General features: G+C 31.2%; 1 protein-coding gene across 1 annotated transcript in view; it reads right to left on the reverse strand.

Moving 5' to 3' along the window:
• LOC145318849 (uncharacterized) overlaps positions 1–4781 on the reverse strand; it is an 80168-nt gene extending 75387 nt beyond the window's left edge. Inside the window, exon 1 of the mRNA XM_080160509.1 lies at positions 4711–4781. Coding sequence (XP_080016635.1) covers positions 4711–4765 — 55 coding nt within the window. The 5' untranslated portion in view covers positions 4766–4781. The remainder of the gene's footprint in view (positions 1–4710) is intronic.
• Between the last annotated feature and the right edge of the window lie 8672 nt (positions 4782–13453).

Genomic DNA, 13453 nt, shown 5'->3' on the forward strand with positions numbered 1-13453 from the left:
GGTGCCTCCAAAGAAGAAGGAATAGGGGAAAAAATTCGGAATCTCTCATATCTTAATTTTTTTTAGAAATATGCGAAACAAGGAAAATTATCAATAGGTTAAAAATTCATAAAAATCTACCTAATAAACAAATTTATGATTTATTATATTTATCCATTAACCTATGAATCACTTATAGGAGTTGAAATGCAGGGAAAAGTAGTAAGGGTGGAATTCTAAAGGGTTTAAAGGGCCATAGAGATTAGGGAAACAGAGCAAATCATAATCAAGTTTACTAACATAGACCAATCAATATTTTTCTGCACCCATTATTATAACTAGATGCAAGCAAAGCGATTCACCAGGGGGGTTGTGAAACTTTTATAGGGTGAAAAAGGGTATGGCAGGCTTGAACAATTTAGATTTGACTTCCCCCCCCCCCACACACACACCACCATCCCAATATCTGTTAACAGAAAATTATCACAAATCTGTATGATATTGAGAGTTTTGTCCAATGGAGTGAATATATTGGCAACTAATTATCATGTGCATTGAAAAACAAGGACTAACAGAAAAAGGTCATAAAACCAAAGGGTTAGTTTCTGGTTTATCTTTATGAATATGACACTCTTCTTGTTGGATATATTGCTAGGTAAAAATAGCTTATTTAAAAAAATGCTTTTCTATATCAACTTGGTCTAATGAAACCTGCAATCCTTTTAAATTAAACACAACAAACACATACAAATACAAACCAAAATAACACTCCTACAATCAAATAGACATACAAACTAACATATGCAAATATGTACAAACCAAATGACACTCCAACAGCCAATATAGGTACAAACAAACACATACAAATACAAAACCAAAATAACACACCAACAATCAAATAAACATACAAACAAACCTATGCAAATATGTACAAACCAAAATAACACTCCAACAGTTTATATAGGTACATACAAACACTTACAAATACAAACCAAAATGACATTCCAACAGTTAAATAAACGTACAAACATATCTATGCAAATATGTATGGACCAAAATAACACCCCAACAGTCCATTTATGTACATACAAACACATACCATTACAAACAAAAGTGACATTCCAACAGACAAATAAACATACGGACAAACTGTCACAAATGCAAACAAATAAACAGTAAATAGTAGAACAGGAACAAGATTTATACAAAAGAAAAAAGTGAAAGAAATAAGTGATATTTGACAAGAAGAATTTAACAAGTAACTATTTAAAAATCCCATTTCCTCCATATTATTTGAAAATGAGGTATATGTGAGTGTTTAAAAATGAAGGGAATATTCACAATGAATCTTATGGATTTACATAAAACTGGGCGAACAAAGTTAGATACAAATTGTCCCTTGACAAAGCTAGGAACATAATTATAGTAAATGTTTGGGTAAACAGAGGCACAAATATTCAACATTCTTAATTTAGTTACATCAAATTACTTCTTATCCTGTTAAACTTGTGTCTACAAGGTGTATTAATGGCCATCTGTATCACAATATAGAAATATAGCTCTAATTTTAGAGACATTAAATATACTACATTGTATTAAATCTAAGTGTTACCGACTGACAAATAATTAGAATGTCTTTATTCAAAAGATTTTAATGTGAATTCTTCTTAGATTTTATCTTAAAATATAATCTAGAGAACCCAAGGACTTCTATTTAAATTGGGATACGATACTCTAACACCTAGTATAGGTAAGTACGTTCAACAGACAAACAAACCTTTGATTCCACAACCTTTATGGAAGTCTAACTGTGACCCTCAGGCCCTCCTTCCCTCCTTCTAAAAGAAAAGTTGTATGCCATATTATAGTATAAGCTATAAGAGTGCCCTTAGGGTCAAAGCTATTAAAAGTATATCAATGGATATTTTAAGTAACAACACCCCTTTAATTGTCCATATAATTCTACAATATTCGAATATTAATTTGGTGGGGACAAAAGAAATTCACTAATTTGTACAAATTTTTCTTTAAGAAAATACCTTTTTATTTACCCCTGAAAATATTGTTAATCAATTGCGTGCAGTGTGATTTCCAATGGGGTGCGCGTAGCTCACCCGTAAATTTGGACACCTCCCCATGTGATTTTTTATACCCGCCTTAAACCTAAATCAAAGGGGAAAGACAGAGGAGTGCTATTTTAGGGTTAGGGTGGTCCAAAAAGTATTGTTTTAGTGGTAAATTGACGCACAAAGCGCAAATACTTTTCATGCATTGGATGTGCATCCACCTCACTTAATTTTGCCGGAGGGGTGAGCAAACCCCCTTACAACCCTCCTCTGCACGCCTCTGTTGTTAATGTTGTCCTGCTGTGCGTGGGAATGGTAATATTGTTAATCAAATATATACACCAGGGAACCAAGGATATGACAGCAAAAGATTATTAAATATTCCTTACAACATTAGTTTGTGAAAATCTGCCTGTAGTAGTAGGTAATTATTATGGCAGAGAGTAGATTTAGCCAATAATGTCCTTTCCCTGTGAAACACATGCATAAACAGAACAAAATGAACATGATATTATAAGCCAGGCAACTCTATGTTTGTCCGTCTGACTGTTCTTCAGCTAAAGCAAGGGGTAATAGGATTTTTCCAGCTGCTGTGGGGGATTTTCTTTCTAAAGATAACCATATCCAACAAGTACCTTCTTGAACTTAGTTTGTCCGATGTCTGATTGGCTTTACTATAAGCTTCGCCACAGACGGAATTTTAACTCTTATTTTTATCATCAAAGAAATTGGCAGATGAATTAAAATTACAAAAGCATCACAAATGCAAATCTAATGCCACAGTGATCTATGGAAGCCTATGCTCCCCCTCCGCATTTATTGTCTTTTTTTATTTCATTCTCTGTTTACCACTGCCAATAATCCTACTAATATAATTAAAACCAATACTCTAATAAAAAAAGATGACAAAATCCATAATTAGCGAAGCACAAAAAAATAGCAGATTTTCAGCTGCCATAGTAGAGAAAAAGAAAGATAGAGAATGTAAGATATTTTATTAGATATTAATCAACAATGAGCAGCTTTTCATTAAAAGTGTCACTCAAATTTTAAACACAATATATTTTGCCAGGAAGAGTTCTTGACATCTTTCTTAATTTAAATTTTGCATTTCCAAATGCATTATTGTTGTTTAGATTCTTCAGGGAGATTAGGGGATAAGTTAATTGATAATTTTTACCTATCCCCAATGATAATAAACACAAATACCCTTTTTGTAGAAAAGTTTAGACACTACTTGTTTGAAATCAACCAATTAAAGTCAATAAAGTACCAATTTTTTAAAGCCAACGAATGATATAACGTGGTCTTAAACTTTGGGTACTAGTGTGATTTACAGTCCAATCTCCCATTCCTACCTCCCTGAAAAGCTTTTTCCTTTGCAGCAAGGCTTTTAATTATTGTTTTACATTTCCTATGTTTGAGCGTGTTGGAATTAAACAGAGTTGATTTAGACTATTTAGCAATGGATATAGAATCCGTGGATATTGTGAGAGATTCTCTATAATAACGTTACTCCCAGTTGGCTAATATAACAATACCCCCCATCCCCATCTCAAATAAAAAGTTTGGACGTTCTTTACCTCTCCTTTATTTTGTGGTGGCCATGCCATAATAAACCTTCAATTATACTTTGCTGTTCTATTTTCAATGTCTCTCTTTTTATGGACATAGTTGTCCTTGTTAATACTATTAGATATTTAATCTCTAATGTAAATTTATCTATAGGGACAAATAAATAGTGAAAATTTCCCCTGAGTAAGATATTAATGCAATTCTACACATATTAATAAATTACTTTTCTATTCTCAAGGTATGTCCGATTGTCTTTGACGGATAGCTCTGATAGTTAATATTGGCCTATTGGAATTGATAATTCCTGTAACATTGAGGTACAATTTGCAAAGCGTAGCAACTCTTTAATCCCTCTTTTAAGTCCGTCGTTCATATAAAACAAAGCACCAATATTTACATGATCAAATTATCCTATTCATTTGAGTATTATAATTTTAATGAAATTTTAAGTTTCTAAGCTTTATATTATTCGTTAATCCGACGGTTTTAATTATTGAGCTCAGCTGTTTTGATATTATCATCCTTGATAGGGTTGCATTTTATGTAAATAAAGATTGGAATAACAATATATTAAACCTTGCTGTAATCAAAACAGTTGTTTGGTTAAAGGATATTAAAACAATAACATGGTAACACGTAGTAGCGCAACTAGAGAAGTTAAACATATAGATATACCAACAACAAAATTAATTCGGAAAAAAATCACGAAACCTATATTTGATTTTCAGCTGTCTTTGGGGGATAACACTTAGTAGAATTAACGAATTTATATCTAATCTCCAAATATTATTTTAGATTTATTTCGCGTATTGGCTATACCTTATTCCTGCTAGCAACTGCCCCTCTAGCAACTCCCATAAAGTAAAGAACTCAATCGATTCAGTCTTTTATTGAGCACAATTAGATCGTTATTAGATCGTTATATTAGCCCGCTACAGAGTTCACTTTATTATAGAATATGAAAATATGGTGTAAGATCCAAGTAATAATAAATCCATTTCGGTAATCAACAATCATAGTAAACTTACGGACTGACGTTCAGAACTACCTTTTTTTTGTAGAGTAGCTGCGCTATTAATAAAATGCTTACCTCCTAATTGAGCTTTGGCCACAGTGAGGTAGAAAAGTAGTATTATAAATAACATTTTAAATATTTCACTAGAATTCATATGAAAATATTTTTAGTTTAATTTTAACAAGGACATTAAAAGTAGCTGACATTTTGCATTTTGCAAGTTTATTTCTAAATAAATCAAAATTATGGGGGGCGGAGGGGGCCTTCTTCTGTTAGTGTTATATTAGTTGCATGCCTCCGGGGGCATGATATCCCCCCCCCCCCTATTTAGAATTATTAAAAATTCAAGGGGTGGTTGAGGCGTGGGTGTTCCGTGCTCGCTGTTTACTTCTAGGGAAAGCACGGAAAAAGACTGTCGGTAGAGTAACTATTTTAGGAAAACTTCCACTTCTAGGCATAATTAACCATTGTAAGTTCGCAACTCAGAGTTTATTGACGAATCGAAAATATATCCTATTATGTAAAGTAGTACGGTTTTGTCTAAAGCTTAAGATCTCAATAACTACTAGGAAACAATTATGGATTTGAATTTAAGCTCTATTATAATCAAGTCCTAAAATTAAGTATGTCCAAAAAATACATAATCTTGTATTTAAGAAATTTATACATACATATATAAATTTTAGTTGAGCCTATTAAATTAACTAATATTCTTCTTTTTAAGTTCCGACATTCTACAAGTGTTATTTTTTATTTGATTTACAATTTGAAATTAGAGCTTAGCTACTATGGATGTTATCATCCTTATTTTAAAACAAATTAAATTATTATAAATAATTTGGGATCTGAAGGGATAAGACAATGGCCGATAAATTGATGTACATACCCAATAATGATGCACAAAATCACCTCCTCTGTAAATAAAAATTAGTGATTGAAACGTTTGAACACCCAACTTAATGAACCAACAAATCAAAATTCACTAAAGTCCCCAAAGTTGTTAAACCAATGAATAAGAAAACTTTATCATAAAACTTTGGGGACTATTGTAATAAACAGCCCATTGTCCCCTCTCTCTCTCTCTCTCTGATAAACAATACATCACCAACTTTGAATTTTCCCATCTCGCCGACATAATTAATTTGACGAGAAGTAATTATTCATAATTTTGCATTAATGAAAATCAAGTTTACATTCTAAAGGACTGTCCAATCTAAGCTTAAAATAATAAATTTGGTCTAAAAATTAAAAATCTGTCTAAAGATAATTTTGATTAGTGAATGCTTTTTAAAACCAAACATAAATACACAGTAACATGACCATAGATACATAAGCTTTTATCATATTTTATTGATTAATCCTTATATAAAAGTAACAGGATATCTTTCTGTGTCTAATGAAGGATCTCACTTTCCGATGAACCGATATGGTTCTCCTTTAAAACATAGGTGGTGGGTAGGTTTAAATCTGTTTTTGTTGAGTGTACCACCATAATATCAAAAAAGATCACACCTAGAAAAAAATAAACCTTCCTTTCTTAAAAAATTATAACCCATTTCCTTTTTTTAAAACTTATATCTTAAAAGAGGGCGAGTTTGACTTCAACCCTCCACTCCCCCCATCTCAAGTTCCAATATAGGCCTCTAGCTATAACCAGTTTCTAAGCCGTACTTTAGATATTTTCCACCATTGTCATACTACAAAAAAAAAAAATTTAAATGTAAAGAATTTTGAACACATACAGCCCTAAAAAGTTTTCCTCATAGGCATATAAAGTTGAATGACTCTATAAAAAGTATAAATATAAAGTTATACAGGGTGGCTCAAGTCTTCACTGACTCTTTACACGTAATCAAATAAAGTGAGGGACATCGTACTGAAAAAACAATGGTATCCAAAATTTTATAACCAAGTTAGCCTAAAATCTTTGAGTACTTTTTATAAAATTTAAATTGGTTGAGTTTAAAATATTACTGTTTAAAGTTTTCAACCAATAATTTTAATCTACATAAGAGGTAAATTTGTTTGTCATAATTGAAGTGTATATAAATTTACTGTCCATTTATTCGCATTGCATTTTAACTAGCATAAGAAGGCCTACAAATAATCTATAATAATGCACAGTTTTCTTGCAGTTCACATAAATGCGCGATTAGACTTCGTCTAGCAGTCTTTAAAGTTAATATTCTTTTAGATAATCGATCCCAAGAACATTTTACCATAAACTGCACCAGATCCAAAGCTTTAATTGATAATGAAAAAGCTTGGTTACCCTGTATAATAATACTATATGTGTAAAAAGCTTGGGTACCCTGTATAATAATACTCTATGTGTTAGAAGCTTGGGTACCCTGTATAATAATACTCTATGTGTAAAAAGCTTGGGTACCCTGTATAATAATACTATATGTGTAAAAAGCTTGGGTACCCTGTATAATAATACTATATGTGTAAAATGCTTGGGTACCCCGTATAATAATACTCTATGTGTAAAAAGCTTGGGTACCCTGTATAAAAATACTAAATGTGTAAAATGCTTGGGTACCCTGTATAATAATACTATATGTGTAAAAAGCTTGGGTACCCTGTATAATAATACTCTATGTGTAAAAAGCTTGGGTACCCTGTATAATAATACTATATGTGTAAAAAGCTTGGGTACCCTGTATAATAATACTCTTTGTGTAAAATGCTTGGGTACCCTGTATAATAATACTCTATGTGTAAAAAGCTTGGGTACCCTGTATAATAATACTATATGTGTAAAATGCTTGGGTACCCCGTATAATAATACTCTATGTGTAAAAAGCTTGGGTACCCTGTATAAAAATACTAAATGTGTAAAATGCTTGGGTACCCTGTATAATAATACTATATGTGTAAAAAGCTTGGGTACCCTGTATAATAATACTATATGTGTAAAAAGCTTGGGTACCCTGTATAATAATACTATATGTGTAAAAAGCTTGGGTACCCTGTATAATAATACTCTTTGTGTAAAATGCTTGGGTACCCTGTATAATAATACTCTATGTGTAAAATGCTTGGGTACCCTGTATAATAATACTCTATGTGTAAAAAGCTTGGGTACCCTGTATAATAATACTCTATGTGTAAAAAGCTTGGGTACCCTGTATAAAAATACTAAATGTGTAAATAGCTTGGGTACCCTGTATAATAATACTATATGTGTAAAAAGCTTGGGTACCCTGTATAATAATACTATATGTGTAAAAAGCTTGGGTACCCTGTAAAATAATACTATATGTGTAAAAAGCTTGGGTACCCTGTATAAAAATACTAAATGTGTAAATAGCTTGGGTACCCTGTATAATAATACTACATGTGTAAATAGCTTGGGTACCCTGTATAAAAATACTAAATGTGTAAAAAGCTTGGGTACCCTGTATAATAATACTCTATGTGTAAAAAGCTTGGGTACCCTGTATAATAATACTATATGTGTAAAAAGCTTTGGTATCCTGTATAATAATACTATATGTGTAAAAAGCTTGGGTACCCTGTATAATAATACTCTATGTGTAAAAAGCTTGGGTACCCTGTATAATAATACTATATGTGTAAAATGCTTGGGTACCCTGTATAATAATACTATATGTGTAAAAAGCTTGGGTACCCTGTATAATAATACTCTATGTGTAAAAAGCTTGGGTACCCTGTATAATAATACTCTATGTGTAAAATGCTTGGGTACCCTGTATAATAATACTATATGTGTAAAAAGCTTGGGTACCCTGTATAATAATACTCTATGTGTAAAAAGCTTGGGTACCCTGTATAATAATACTCTATGTGTAAAATGCTTGGGTACCCTGTATAACAATACTCTATGTGTAAAAAGCTTGGGTACCCTGTATAATAATACTATATGTGTAAAATGCTTGGGTACCCTGTATAATAATACTCTATGTGTAAAAAGCTTGGGTACCCTGTATAATAATACTATATGTGTAAATAGCTTGGGTACCCTGTATAAAAATACTAAATGTGTAAAAAGCTTGGGTACCCTGTATAATAATACTATATGTGTAAAAAGCTTGGGTACCTTGTATAATAATACTATATGTGTAAAAAGCTTGGGTACCCTGTATAATAATACTATATGTGTAAAAAGCTTGGGTACCCTGTATAATAATACTCTATGTGTAAAAAGCTTGGGTACCCTGTATAATGATACTATATGTGTAAAATGCTTGGGTACCCTGTATAATAATACTCTATGTGTAAAAAGCTTGGGTACCCTGTATAATGATACTATATGTGTAAAATGCTTGGGTACCCTGTATAATAACATTATATGTGTAAAATGAATAATATAAACAAAGCACTAGTGTAACTCCGCCAACATTTTTACAAAAACTAATCTGTCACAAAATTAAACATAAACAAAACTGAAATTATGTTTGTAATACTGGAAAGTGGCCTAATTTCTAGTAAAATTTGGTGAAATTAGGCAGCATATAACATTTTAGGTTTCAAAGTACAATGATAATAAATGTAATAACATTTTCATCATAAACAACATCCATAAAAGCGAATATCTAAAATCAGACGTTAGGACAAACGACCATTAACACTTGTGGAATGTCAGAGCTTAATAAGCAAAATATCTATATTTAAGTCTAAACAAAATTGTATAACAAATTTTTGCAAAATTGCATACATTTGAGACTCTGTTTAAGGGCATACTCACATTTTTAAGACATTTTTATAGAGATGCTTCGCTTATGATATTGTTTCTTGTTGTCCTAGGAATGATAATTTAAAAAAATCAGATAAATAGGTTAATCATATCATGCAAAAATTGTTGTCAAACAAGGATGACACTATCCATAAAAGCGAAGCTCTGAAACGGTATGACAGACGAACATTAACCCTTATAGAGTGTCAGAACTGAATTTACAAAATAAAAACATAAAAGTTTTGACAAACTTATACGTATATTTGTTGCAAAACTTCTTGAAATACAGAATTCTGTTTAAGGACATACTGACATTTTTAGGACTCGATTATAGAGATGCTTCGCTTGTAATCTTGTACCTAATTGTAATAGGAATCAGTACTCCAAAAATTAGATCAATCGGATGATTATATCACTTAAAAAATTGTTTTTAAAAAGTTAAAAATCAACATGTTTAAAATGGACGTACGGACATTCTGGTTTGATTATAGAGTTGCTACGCTTTCTAAATCGTACCTAACTACTTCAGGAATCATCATGCGAAGTCTGAAATCAATAGAACAATTCTAACTTGCCTAAAAAGCTAAAAGCGATGAAAGCTCCCTAATTATAGAAAAGCTTCGCTTTTAAAAAATAAAAATCAACATGTTTTAAATAGACGTAAGGTATGCATTATAGAGATGATACGCTTTCTAAACTTAACTGTTACATGAATCATTATGCAACGTTTGAAATCGTTATGACAATTCCATCTTGTTCAAAAAAAATTATATAATCCGTTACAAACAGACAGACGGACTAACCCAAATTATAGAAAAGCTTTACTTTTAAAATAATTTAGAATTATCTTGCCTATGTGAAACTTAGGGGACTTTAGGCAAGTGTATACAATGATTTAGGGCCTTTCCGTGGTCTACATACATTATATAGGGCCTACATTTAGGGATACATCAAAATTTTAGTTACAGGATTGGCGTTTTTTTTTCTCAAAAGTGTCTTATCGAGTACAGAATCCCGCAAGTGCAGTGCAGTGGACAGTGGAAAGTGTCATGTGTAACGTCATAAAATACATCTAAAAAGGAAGGATAAGTGGAGAAGTGTTAAAGGAAAACCCCTCAAAAGAAATGGACAATAGACTTATTTTTATGACGACACTTTCTTTAAATCATGTTAGTTTGGGTGTTGATGGGTACTGGGTAGCCCCTCAGGGCACCGCAGGGGTTAGGCACAAGGAGAAAAACCAACTAGCATTATTGAAATCTTTCATTTTTAAACTATATTATATTATTACTAGCGGCTACGCCCCTAGAGGCCTCTAGGGACACGTAAATTTTTTTTCTCAATCTATTTTAAAATCTGCTATTTACCAAAAATATTTTTTTTCGCTGATAGATTGTGTTGGTTATGTTTTTATCTAGCAAAAATGTCCGCAGGGCGGCGTTTTTTTATTTTTGTAGATTTCTCTGGGGAGGGTGGTTGTACCCTTCCCCAAAAACAGTTATAAACCTTCCCGGGAAATATGTGAAGCTACCCTGTTAAGGAGAACCCGATCTGTTCAGCAGTTAGCGAGATCCTTTGGTACAAACTTACAAACACCTAGACATCCTGTTTCATTATTATAAGGGTATTGGCTACGCCCCTTTGTTTTTAAAAGAAGGGTGAAGGTACTCTACTTCAAAATAGTTATTACCTTCCCTGTACATTATCCTGAGAGAACATTATATTTACAGAGAACATTATCGCTTCACTGGTAAGTGAGTTTTTTTTTGTTGTAGAAAAAAAAGTAATTATCCTGTTAATTTTATAAATAGACCTTTATTCTTTTATAAATTAATAAAACATATTCGCAATATGCCTAAACACCTATTACTTTAGGGAAATGGGGAAAAGACACACAGACCCCCTTGGAATTTATTTATTTCTCTTTCAATATAACATAAACACACATCTTTTTACCAGAAGGTAATAAACTCTGAATTAAAGTTAGTAAAAACATTAATATAATAAATGTAGCTTTCAATATTTATTTATCTACATTAAATACTGTAGCTAGAGGGAAAATAGTTTACTCCTGAAAATTTTTTTTTGGGAAAAATTATACATATGTATTATTGTATTTGCCTATTTATAATAATTGTAATTTTTAATGTTTTTAAAAAATCTTTGTAAAATTTAAAGAAGGTGTATCAACTATTTTTTTTTATAGCTAGCCGGTTCTTTTAGTAAGTAGTAGATGTAAAATTTTTCATAGAATTCAGATATGCAATCGGTTTTTTTGTAGACCTCTTATTTTTTAAGTAATTTAAGTTTAAAAAAAAAAAAATTAAGTCGATTTTAAGGTACTAAAATGCAACAAAAAAAAGAAAGAAAATGGTCATTATGAACAAAAATAGTAAGATCTTTAATTTGACACCTTACTTTTTCAATTCTGTCAGGTAATTATTGAAAAAATCGATTTTTTTAAACCCACGAGAATAAAAACTTTGAACTTAATTTTATTATTTCACAAATAAAAAAATATGGGTTCATATATACCTTTAGAATCAGAAAAATATTACGAATCCATTGTAAGCAAAATTGAAAAAAAAAGTTTACAATATAGTATATAAACTACAATAAAAGGAATTATAAGAAAATATCATATTATATTGTACAGGCAACGTCTTAATTCTTCAATTGAGTATAAAAATGGGAAGGGGGTAAAGAGGGGGTAAAGAGGGGGTAAAAAAGTGAAGACAATAGTGTTGCCTGAACAAAAAAAATAATTGGCCATTTCTTTAATTTTTTAATTTTTTTATTTTTTTCAATTTTGCTTACAATGGATTCGTAATATTTTTCTGATTCTAAAGGTATATATGAACCCATGTTTTTTATGTCTGTTTGAGAAAATATTTAGGTCTAAAGTTTTTATTATACCGAGGTTAAAAAAATAGATTTTTTCAATAATTACTCAACAGAATTTTAAAAGTAAGGTGTCAAATTAAAGATCTTACTATTTTTGTTCTTACTGACCATTTTCTTCTTTTATTTTGTTGCGTTTTAGTACCTTAAAACCGACTTAATTATTTTTTTAAAAAACTTAAATTACTTAAAAAATAAGAGGTCTACAAAAAAAACGATTGCATATCTGAATTCTATGAAAAATTTTACATCTACTACTTACTAAAAGAACCGGCTAGCTATAAAAAAAAAAGTTGATACAACTTCTTTAGAAATATTTTTAGATACTAAGATCTGCGTGTTAAGCACAACACCTCACTCTTATTTTTAAAATAAATGTTTAAATATGGTGCACGGGGTGGGGTGAGGGGTGTTCTTCCTTTATTGTGTATTACTTTAGATCAAGTTGGGTTAGGTTACATTGGGTACTATTTTGGGTCGATTTTGGAATGTTTTTACCTAAGACCAAAGCGGGAACTTTCTATATTATTCTATGTATCCAATTAAGAAATGTTTTACTGTGTCCACAGATGCCTCGTAGTGCCAATTTTACCCTACTTTCATATATTCATATCCATTTATAGAGGTCAGTCTTTTAAAAATATTTATCATTTTCTGTTATATTATACTAAAACTAGTGGCTACGCCCAATAATACCTCTAGGCCACCTATTTACATTTATGTTTTAAACATTTAAGGGGTTACTTTTCCAGGAGCGAAATCTCATAGAAAGGGTAGCGGTACCCTCCCCAAAAATATTGATTTACTTACCTTGAACCTCATACAATCTTCACTGTAAAGGAGAACCATATCGGTTCTGCAGTACTGATTTTTTTTGTCTGAAGCTTTAGATCTCGAAATTGCTGTTTCGAATGAGTTTCACTTTACATGAAAGTTTTATAAAAAATTTAAAAGCAGAGCTTTTCTATAATCAGGGTCGGTCTGTCCGTACGTCCGTGACGGATAGCTTTTTTCGTTAATTTAGGCATATTAGAATTGTTCTATCGACTTTGCATAGTGATTCCTTTAGTAGTTAGGTACGATTAAGAAAGCGTAGCAACTCTATAATCAAACCAGAATGCCCGTACGTCCATTTTAAACATGTTGGTTTTTTTTACTTTTTTAACAACAAATTTTTATGTGATCTAATTATCCGATTGATCTGATTCTTTGTAT

The sequence above is a fragment of the Acartia tonsa genome, chromosome 5 (assembly GCF_053477335.1).
Source record: "Acartia tonsa isolate MP-2025a chromosome 5, ASM5347733v1, whole genome shotgun sequence".
Lineage (NCBI taxonomy): Eukaryota > Metazoa > Arthropoda > Copepoda > Calanoida > Acartiidae > Acartia > Acartia tonsa.